Source organism: Zerene cesonia, chromosome 18 (assembly GCF_012273895.1).
Source record: "Zerene cesonia ecotype Mississippi chromosome 18, Zerene_cesonia_1.1, whole genome shotgun sequence".
Lineage (NCBI taxonomy): Eukaryota > Metazoa > Arthropoda > Insecta > Lepidoptera > Pieridae > Zerene > Zerene cesonia.
The window spans coordinates 8,176,885-8,188,873 of NC_052119.1; the positions used below are offsets into that span (position 1 = coordinate 8,176,885).

At 31.6% G+C, this 11,989-nt stretch overlaps 1 protein-coding gene across 1 annotated transcript; it reads left to right on the plus strand.

Annotated features, from left to right (window-relative positions):
* Positions 1-2,798: 2,798 nt before the first annotated feature.
* On the plus strand, positions 2,799-11,833 carry LOC119834089 (solute carrier family 22 member 4-like). The gene is made up of 9 exons (XM_038358373.1): positions 2,799-2,806; positions 3,443-3,725; positions 5,005-5,105; positions 5,898-6,052; positions 7,242-7,410; positions 8,328-8,463; positions 9,297-9,608; positions 10,510-10,823; positions 11,595-11,833. Exons 1-9 carry the CDS (start codon positions 2,799-2,801, stop codon positions 11,809-11,811), a joined length of 1,695 nt encoding a protein of 564 aa, XP_038214301.1. The 3' UTR covers positions 11,812-11,833.
* Positions 11,834-11,989: the final 156 nt, after the last annotated feature.

The following is an 11,989-nucleotide window of genomic DNA, read 5'->3' on the forward strand; positions in this document are numbered from 1 at the left end:
TATTCGAACTGAATCGGGGCTCTTTCGTATACTCAAGTATACGAAAGAGCCCGGATTTAAAGATGGATTTAAACAATTATAACAACTATCACTCGCACCATTAAACTAAAAAAAAAATAATTTGCGTATTTATGTTTAAATTATTTAAAAGGAACGCGCACGGGTTCTTTGTATTCTTATATGATTTGTGTAATATAGATACATTTGAAAAAAATCATGTTTTTAATTTTTGCTCAAGTCATCATCATGAAAATACCAAATGACGACTCTGGAAGTATAATTTATAAACGTGTGTGAAAATAGAACAGATAAAATGTTCATTATGTTAATCTTTTTAATTTAAATAAGTACCTATGTATGTTAATTATAAAACTGTACCACGATCATTATAAACTCACCTTAAAGCACTTTCAATTTTGACTGCAGGTTAAATAATTTTTTTAACATTTCATAACTCCGTTTTCAGTTCACGGTCAAACTACATAAAAATTATAACTGTACATTACCGATGCGAACTCTTATGTCCTTGACAACACCCGATACAAGTATTACATGATCTTTTGTCTAACCGACCCATATAACTTTGCTTTTTTAATAACAATTCGAAAAATATTTTCAGTTTAATTATTAGAGTAACCATATACTACAAGTTATAAAATGTGTTAACTTATTTTTTTTTTTTGGCTTGTTTGTGAAAAACATTCCATGTTTATTTAACAGAAGATGTTTATCAACATGGAATGAGATTTACAGTCAACGATTTACATTATATTGGTGGGTATACGTATTTTATAAAAAATAGAAATATTTTGCGATATAATAAATGAAAAACGGGACAACCTTCCAGTGACATTTTAATAAATTTCAATATAATTTCTTAACTAAATAGTAGGCTTCTTTTTACAAGTCAATACATATGATTTGGAATTAATACTAGTACCAATGTAAAAGAGTTCCCGCTGGCTAATTTAGAAATGCGCATCGATATTGATTAAGTAATTAAGCGAGGTCATGACTAATCTTGGCGCCAATTTATGTACTTTGTTAATACAAGCGAGTCGTGATGTCATAATTGAGGTAAATACTCAGAAAATGACCCTTCAATGTAGTTAATTTATCAAGTATTGCAACTTGATTCGATAAGGTATTATTTTGTTAAATATATAGAGACTTAGATAGAAGCTTTCAGATGAATATCAGATTTAATAATCAAATAATTCTTAACAGGGAAATAGACGGTAAAGATTAACACTAATAAAATTTTTATAACTAAATAAATTATAAAAATTAATTATAACTACAATGCAAACTAATATGTAATAAACAAATTGTCATATTTAATTATATATTTAAATATATAAAAAATTAATTAAGATATAGAGTAAATTTGAAAATGAGGTAAATAAATTCAGAATATGTTAACGGCGTGATATTATTGCGCAACGCGTCCTAGCCAGCGGTCAGTGACCTCTCATTGATATGTAAGTTACAATTATAGAAACGCGAACGTATGTTATAAAATTGTCATTAAAAAAAATTCCACTCCAGTCAGCAAACGGCTGTACCACAGCAAACACAATCAAGCGACACCTACATCCCAATTGCTTTTCCTTATTATTTAAATTGATATCTTAAAAGTGTGTGCATATATTATTTTTTTTTTAACATTCTTTTATTAGCTTTACGTGTTTGTATGTTTGTTTATAACTGAATTCTTTAAACTCAATTTTGACCCACTTTAAACGGACAGATTTAATTCAAACCTGGTTCACTTATAAAGAATGGATGCCACCACAATAATTACATACGTTTATTTTATTATCCTGGTTAAGATCGCCAGGCTTAAATAATTTCTATCCATATACTCTATATAATAGCAAACTGTGAGACAATTTAATTGATTCCATCGCGCGTGTTTTTTAGTTTTCTTCTACTATATATTTTATTAGCATACATATCAATACTCATATATAATGACATAATGGTTTGAAAACTATATAAAGACGTATATAGTAAGTGATAATAAAGGCAGCTACACGAGAACTTATCAGATATGATGACATTAATTAGAGTATTTGCACATAAAACAACCTTATAGCGGATAAATTGTTTAGGACTTAAGTATGTCAATCAATTTCCGTACAACTTTGAGGGAATGTCTGCACAAGGCCCACCCAGCTGTTTTACGAATATTTACGTCATTAAAAAAAATTGAATTAAATAAGAATTTCAATTCGACAGTATTTTTAGACTTTGTTAGCTACTCGATAACTTGACCGATTGATTGACCGTGATTCTTTTAGTGTTTCATAAGAAATTGTTGTCATTTGGTCAAATTTTATAATCTGGGGAAGAAACTTCATTCCCAGGAACGTTTGTGCTAGTGGCTTTTTTGCCGAAAATAATGCAATAATAAATATTGTTATAATTAAAGCCATTTTGAATTATGTATGTAATATTTTTCACATTCATAGTGTTCATAATATATAAACTCAATCTCAAAACATTTTTATTATGTAATATGTAAATACATTAATATATTACTTGCATTTTCCTCGAATAAGATGACTTAACACGTAAGCTATAGGGGATTCACTGCAAAGGACACAAGGAAACCGGTCCATTCACTAATAGTGGTTATTTTCATCTTTAATGAGAATATTTTTAGTGCAAACATACTTTGAAAATAGATATAACTGCGAATATGTTAATCAATTGATAATCTAGTTGGTAATGGATGGAATTTCATGCCAAATCAATGTTCAAGCTAAGATTTTTGTGAGAAGATAATGACTACAATGTCGATGTAAGAAATTAATGTATATCTGTATTGATAATGTAAAGCTGAAGAGTTTGTATATTTAAACGCACTAACCTCAATAATTAGTGGACCGATTTTAAAAATTATTATATCGTAGGTTATGTAGATCCTTGAGTGCTAGAGGCTATTAATATGTAGATACCACAAGTTTACTTTGTGTATCAAAATAAAATTTCTATCAAAATATTCCATTTGTTCTTGTTTTGTGATAATTATTTTAATCCATATTTTTATTATCATTTAGTCTTAGAGCAATTAAATAACAAGCCTTTACACAGGCGAAGGAAATTCCCATTAACATGGGATCTCATTGCGGTCTCCAGACACAAAAAGATGATGTTTATTAAAAGGCATCTAATTTATCGTTTTCTGAAGTCATGTTTTGTCCTTTAACATTAAGTGAATGTGCGTAATTCTTGAAAGTACCAAGAGGAACGTAATTACTTTTAATAAACATATATGATATTAATAGGATATTATTCTATGGATATGGATTTATCTTACATAGGTAAAAAAATGTTTACCTATGTATTTCTTAGGATTATAATATATAAAACCGGATTTAAACCTATTCCAGTAACAATAACATTTTATAACGCTATCATAAAATATCCTTTACAGAATTGGCACCATCCATGAAGATGTAACAACGGATGTTCTTGGCAAAATCGGTACATGGCAGTGGATGGTGACACTATTATCTACAGCACTGGTAATACCTACTATGTTGAATCACTATGACGATATGTTTCTACTGAAACCGTCTCAGGACATACTCTGTGCACCAAGCCAAGAGTTTATAAATAGAAGCCTGTGCAGTTACACAATCACCAATAATTCTGCGGTGGTGAGTTGTGACAAATGGCTTGTCAAATTTATGTGGCTGTTTTGGATTAAAAAGACGGTAATCTTCTTCTTCTTAATATATATAAATCTCGTGTCACAATGTTTGTCCTCAATGGACTCCTAAACCACTTAACCGATTATAATAAAATTCGCACACCATGTGCAGTTCGATCCAACTTGAGAGATAGGATAGTTTATATTGTTTCAATTGCGATAAATGACTACCCGGGCGAAGCTGGGGCGTGCAGCTAGTTGTTGTATAGAAAATACTAATCTATTAATACTTTTTTCAAAAGATTCAAACGTGTTGCTCTCCGCTAGTCTATAACGATATAACTAAGAAGTTAAATGTGCTTTGTTCTATCTGAGTATAGAAGTTCTTGTTAAGTTCTGAATATACAAGATATATGATAGATTGTATTAATTACATTAAATTGTACTTACCTACCCCGTAACGATCTGTTAAATTCTTTCAGTTTCATGAATAATAAACGCTGTTTCTCATTCCAGCATTTTCCTAATAAAATAAAAACGTTGGAACTTTCTGAACCTTGACATTTGTCCTACTCCTACTCTTTATCACATGTCATTTAAATATCACATGCTCATTTACCTAGCGTAGAAAAACCTCTCAACTTTTGAACTTCAGAATTATTTTGTATCCTATTTATATAGGCTATTTGTTGGCTAGTTGGCAAAAAGGCAAAGGTTTTTAAAACGAAAAAAGAAACAAATAATGCAACGTAGTCTGCTAAAAATCGCATTAAACTATATATTATCTTAAATCCGCAAAAAATCAAATTTGTATAACAAGCCCGGCTTTTTATCGTCTAAAATCTGAAACCACCGACCATTTTGAAACAGTATATTCACATGACTTGTGGTTTGCAATTTAATAACTAGATCCGCAACATCAATATAGGTGGGTAGTTTGATATCGTGTTGAAAACCGTCAATTATTTGTTAGCATTTACGTGTTAAGTGGCCAAACGGAAGACTGCAAGATTCTGTACATTGATACTTCATTAGTTAGTCGTTTTAACAGAATAAAAAATTATAATGTATGAAGCTATAAAGCATAACTTAAATACACACTTAAATATATTTAAAAAACCGTAAATTAAACTATTTTAATCAATTTAAAATTATTAAATTGCAGAGCAATGTGCAATAATTTATAGAAAAACTTATGAACTAAAATACAAAATAAATTAAGTTATAGGTATAGTCAAACATTTCCATTAAGTTATATATCAATCATTATACTTGCACATGCAATTAACCTTTTCATCTTTCTATGTTGATGTTTGATTGTATGTTAATTGTTATCATTGCAGTGGCTCATATTCTGTGATAAGATGCAACTGTTATCAACAACAGTAATATGCCGTTCGGGTTTGGTATTTGGATGTATAATATTTGGGGTTATTTCTGACAGGTAATTATTCTTATCTAATCAAATTAACTTATATATTTCAGTTGATTCTTGTTTCAGAATAAAATATATGAAACAATATGTATTTACAACCAACGTCCGACCCAAAGGCGAAGGAGGTTCTCAAAACTACTGTTATTTTTTGACATTGTTACTATATAATCTGTGGGTTTTCAACCGATTGACGTGATTCTTTTCGGTTCGATAGAGAGTTAGAATTTGAAATGCTGCCTCATCTCCGGGAACATCGGCGTCCTATTTTGTGTAAAAGAGCTATATTTGTGTCATAGCGAGCCACCGAGAAAGTGGTTCACCCTGTGGCAAGCGTAAGGGTAAGTGTCCTGCAAAGATGACGGACTACAGACTGGGAAGGGTACGGAAACTGACCTCCAGCTCTCACACTCACCGAACGAAACACGATGGTATTAAAATGCTACTGTTTCACGCCGATTTCTGTGGGCTGTGGTAACTTCCCTGGTTCGAGCTGGTGTAATTCGTGACTAAACGTGTTCAACTCCTATATTTAAATGTATTTAAATATATAATAATATATAAATATATATAGATAGTTATGATTATAGTTTAGGTATGCCACTTATTTAATTAACGTAAAACATATTACAGTTCATCTGCGATTATATTGCTTTCGAACGGTTGATATTGCTATTTTCTAATAGCATTTTAATTTAAATCAAACCGGTTTACAAAAAATTATGAAGATAATTGAAAAGTTCTGAAAAATAAATACTATATATTTTAAATGATCTCATTTACTTACGTCGGGTATTTTTTCAGTTTTGGAAGAAGGATAGCCATTTTCGGTAGTTTGATTGCTGACCTTGTATTCAGACTTACTTTGGTCTTTTGTGACTCGGAGAGTTGGTACCGCCTGTTAATATTTCTAAAATCCTTGTTCACAAGCGCTAATTGTTACTTGGAATTAATTCTTGGTATGTCATTTGTATTGTTATTTAGTACTTACATTTCCATGCGTGCCTGTTAAGGCATTAACCTTTTGAGGTCCACCTCAGACTAAAAAAGATTAAATTGTAATTTGATTTAGTGAAAGACATATTTATTATATACTTACATTATTTAAGAATTTATATCTGAATTGGGTGAATACTTATTTTAAATACAAAACACAGCTACTAAAACAATAAAGACAATGTTCCAATTCCGATATTTATTCGACTTATTTTTTGAGTTGCAATACTTTCTATAAAATTATAAATATACACTTCCTATTTTTAATAAACAACGTCGAGAATGTCCTTGCGAGACTAAATTATTTTGTAACTGTACGTAAATATTTTTACTTCGATAAATACATATATCTACGTAACTATCCACCCAAATTCAGTTGAGACAATTATAAAGTTTCATGTACGTAGTTATGTACCTATGAAATATAGCAGTATTAAAAAAACGAACAGACCGGTGGTTCGCCTGACGATAAGCGATCACAACCTTTCTAGGAGAATTACCCTTTATTGTCCTCGCACCGAAGACCGCACGAAGAAATATAAGAACCTCTTCAATTCTGTACATTGAGTTAAAAGTACCTAATTATACCGCATAACCTCGTGTAACGATTTTATTTATAGGATTTCTATTCTTTCGAATTGATTACCTAGTTAATAAGTTGAATACCATTTATAGATAAACCGATAATTACAAAAGTAAAATAATTGGTTTTTGAGAAAATAAGCAAAACGATTATCAACAAATTGTATTGTTTTTAGTGAAAATTAGTTAACAGCTTACTTTCTTCGATGAAATCAATTAAGTAAATAAAATGAAAACACAACTACGGAAATAATAGATCTTTCAAGGTTATTTCACGTTTATTTCTGCATACTGTGAGATACTTGTCTTGATCCTTGATGTTGGTACCTACGTGATCTGAATGAATATTGACTTATATTAATCATATCAAAGATTCCCATAGGATTACTTCATGGTCGTAGATATGAGAAACTAGCAAATTTACTGCGTTTCTAACGCGCCCCCCAGGGGAATTAGAAACCTATTAAAATATAGATCATTTTATTTATGTCACAGGTATATTGTCAAAGCTGTAATATTACAATTTCTCTAATGATAGTTATTAAAATGTAGCTATTGTTATGTTAACAGTATGCGAAATCGCAAGCAATAGTTGGCGGACGAAACTAAGCCTTATAGTTTCAACCCCACGGATTCTTGCTTCTCTCTGCCTTATTCCGTTCGCTAATGCTGCACCTAATCTGGATACATACAACTTCATTACTTTTTTGCTTGGAACACTATTGCTGATCATATTAAGGTAAGATCTAATGTTTTAACGCATTTTAATGCAGTTTTTCGATGAAGTTCTTTATAGTTGCATGTTACTCTGTGGTAAGGACTTCGGACTTAAATCAGAAAGTCGGGGGTTCAAAACAATTTATTTCCATGTTATCCACATCACTGCTCTCGTAGAATTACAGGTTTAACCTCTTGTACCAATCCGCACTTCGCCAGCGTGGTGGGTTATGGCCTGGATCACAGATAATTAAATAGTTATCTACTACGTAACTTGAACCTTTATATGAGGCCTGTGTCCCTATAGTGAGAGCATGATATGGGCTGATGATACCTGATATCTATTGATGGTAACTGATCAATTTAAAAACAATCACAATGATCACAATGAGAGCAGACCAAAGGGATAAAACAGATAAGAGTAGCAAATTTGAACTTTAATGTCACACCGCATTTTATGGCATCGAACGTCTTAAGTCGCGCTGATAATCATAACCTTGTAATAGTTATTTTTATAAACACTGATAATTTAACATTGTGAATATCTATAAGCTATAATAAATAACTTTGCACTGCGCAATTACCTATGTACGAATATATTTCTAAAAGCCCTTTGATTACATTTTACTAGGGAGATGCAAACCAAAATGAATTTTTTTTTACTGAATATAATCACGTCATGTTTTTTTTTGTTAGTAATGGTGTATGTAATAGTGTTAACAACTAGTTTTTATCAAGAAGGATTTTACATTTATATTTCTCGATTCTGTTTATATCACAAAAATATATAAGAACAAATTTCATTTATGCGTATTTCACAAAAACAATTTCAAGAGTATACTGTGGTAGCAAAAAAAAGTGAAGTCTATTCTAAAATTCGTAAACGAAATTCGAACGCCTCGAAAAATTAAGAAACTAACCAAATAATACCTACTGCAGATGGATACCTGAATCACCCCAATGGTTACTCTACAATAGGAAAATACCGAAGGCGGAAAAGACATTATTTAATGCGGCAAAGAAAAATGGCGTCAAGCTATGCAGTGAATTTAAAATAAGACCAGTAAATAACAAAGTAGGTACGTCTGTGTTTATTCGTATAAAAATATTTAAAGCACAGTACAGAGACTTATTTACTGTGTGCTTTATCATTTTCTTGGAGTTATTTTTAAAAGTTAGTTCGGAAATTATACCAGTCAAACGCAATATTAAACAAAAGCATATCTAATCTTAAAATATATAATAATCAAATGACGTCTATGCGTAGTGTTGAAACTTCTTAGATTATTTAATTATGCTGATACCAGATCCCATAAATGTAATAACTTGGTTCTAAAATACATAATACAATACGATTTATTATACAACCATCAGATATCCTTATCGAATACAGAACATTATCACAGTATGCGTCTAAAGTTCGTTCGTGTTCGAAAGTTCGAAGTGTTTTTTTTTTAGTTGTTTTCCCCTTTTCCTTTTCGTCCTATCAGCATCTTATATTTCATTGCTGTTTTTCACAATCCCTTATGCAGTCAATCCACTCTAACGTAAGTCGAACACGCTTCAGCACGAATTGGACCAGCTCGCACCAGGAAAGGTTGACTCACCTCCACAGAAGTTCGGCGTGAAATAGTAGCATACGAATACTTTTTCGTTCCGTCAGTGCCGTATCCTTTCCCAGTTCTTTCCTATATTCCCCTCGTCAATTCTTACTTTGTCCCGTACCATTTAAGTCGGCAATCAATAAAGAGGCATAAGGCCCTAAGGTAAACGACCTTACGCCTCTGCAAATGTTTATGGACTGGGGTAGCGTTTATCATCAGGCGACACACCAGCTCCTTTGCCGTGCGTGACATATTTTTTTTTAAATAAAAAACTAACATTAAATTAAAATAATTTATTTTACAGGCTTACGACTGTTTAGAAGAAGAGTGGACATGTTTGATGATTTTAAGCAACAATAACGTGAGATTATTAATAATCGTGAGCCTTTGGTTCTGGGCGTTATATAATTTTCTGTTTGCTCCATTGTTCATAAAACTACATACGCGGATGCAAGCATATTCCCCGCTTCATAATCTGAGCATAGTTGTATTTTTAGGACTTTTAAATATTTTTATCATGATGAAGATTAAAATGAGATATTTGTTGACAATAAATATAATAGTTTTGGGAAGTTCAACCGCTTTCGTGACCTTCTTGGAACAAACAGATTTTAATGTAAGCAGTATAATTTATTAATAAGCTGTTAATATAATATGTCATGTCATTATATAAAGGAACTTCGGCTATGGTGGTGCATACCGTTATACGTGTTCATATATTATTATAAACCCCACATCTAACACCCCCATTCTATACGAGTATTCTAAACGATTGAACGATAGAAATATATTAATCGATTCTCATTAAATAAGGTGCTTATGAGTACCAATTTTTTACCTTCAGACAGAAGCCTGTGCTCGTTTATTATGAGTATTTATATTAGTCAATTGTCATATTGAATGTTTGTCAAAAGTAAATGTCACCGTAGAACAAAACATGTTTAAACTTTTTAAACACCTACTCAAGCATTTCCTTACAATTACGCATAAAACAACACATTATTAAAGTTGTAATCACGAAGCGCTGTACTATTATGAGAGCCAAATGAATAAATACAGTAATTTGCTACAACTTTCAAATAGGCGCTTATGTTTATAAATAACTTGTCATTTGGACTAACATGAGGTATAAAATATTAACATTAGCAAGGCATTAACTCGCACAGACTAGTACCAGTTTATTACCTTCCCGAGAATGCTGTTAGACATAGCAATATGCGTTCTCTCTATTTTTAACTGGATCTTGTTGCGACACTATTTATGTCCGACTTAAACTATACGCAAGCATCCAACTGAAATTCTTATAGTAAGAGAATAAGATTACTGTGAATGTTTGTTTAAGTTTTCTCAGTGTATTATTCAATCAAGGAAAGTTTTAAAAGTATGTTTTCAACCGACGGTATAAAAAGGAGGAAGCTCTCAATTCGAATCTTTATTTTTTTGTTTTTGGTATCCTAACCTTTATTTAGGAATCATAGAGTGAATTTAGGGTTTAAATCTTCCTATCTTTATTTCAGTCTACCATATGTGATCTTCTAACTTCAATCGGCCTAGCATCAGGTCTAATAAGTTATGCATTGCTATTGAACATCACGCCACGGCTTTTTGCGGTTAACATCAGAGCTACATTGGTTGGCTGCTGCCACGCGGCGGGTCATCTTGGCACGATTACTTGCTACCTTTTAACATCTTTACGGTCTATCAATGACTCCACTATGCTAATAACAACCCTTGCAGTAACAGTAATTCTAGTTGGCCTGTGTTTTATTTTCCCTGATGTGGATGGAAGAGAGTTGCCTGATACGATAAAGGATATGGATTATTTTTCAGAGTAACTATGCACTGTTTAAACCATATGCTGTATATCTTTCTACGCAGTGATTTTAAAAATCACAATAAATTGTAAATACTAAGGAAAATCACAAATATTCCTAACTCCCCCGCTTTTTGTGTGATCCATTTTTATTTTATTCTATTGAAAACTGATTAGGTACACAAATAAATGTCAAGTTATCTAATTTAAATTATTTATGACTCGGAAGCTATTAACTCGTTGGTGCATAAATAATTTCGCACATTACCGTAAATGTCATGGTCCTCCGTCCACAGTGAATGTTTAATTTGTTACACAGAAAATTTTCTCCGTAAATTAAATTCAAACGTAAAATCTGTAGTCGAAGCGACCGTCAAACCTTATGTCTTAATTAAAAATCGTAAAGTAGATTAGAAGGTAAAGTAAAACATACATATTTTATGGATAATTAGTTATCGTATATATACCTACTAATATATATATTACCTAAGTTTGTAAGATGTATGTTTGACACTCTCTTCCGCGAAAACCACTTAACGGATTTTGAAGAGATTTGGCAGGGATATAGCTTATATGTATATATGAAATTTAATAAAATTGAGTTATACACGCTTTTCCCAGCGGGTCCGTTCGCTGATGGAACAGGGCGGTATATCTAGTAATAAACAACAGACAACGTTGACGGAACGGTTCTCTTCAAGTACTAGACTTTCGTCAAAGTACTAGTCAATCTTAATATTCAATGTTATAATTGTTAATTTGATCCTTACACTAATACCATACTTTTAGGCTATCAAAACCGTTACGGTGGGCAACACAAAAAACCAACTCTCCTTCGAATGAAGAGGTGGAAATAAGAGTTTATTCATTCAGCAGTGGTGGCTATAATATAACTGCAAATACTTCAGAAGACACCGTGCCTGCTCGGCCTATTGGTTTTATAAGAGTGTGGTACAGATTACGTTCCTTTGTAAGGCAATTGCTGACGGAGATAAGAACACATTAAATCTTGAAATAAAGAAACATTCCATTATTAAAATGAATTTCAATTATTATAAACGTAGTGTACATTTTTTTCATTTATACTTTTAGCATCAAAAATACAATTCTCTTATTTGTAGACAAATAATAAATCATTTTCATTAGATATATCCCAAACATTCATACTTGAAAATGTTACGAAA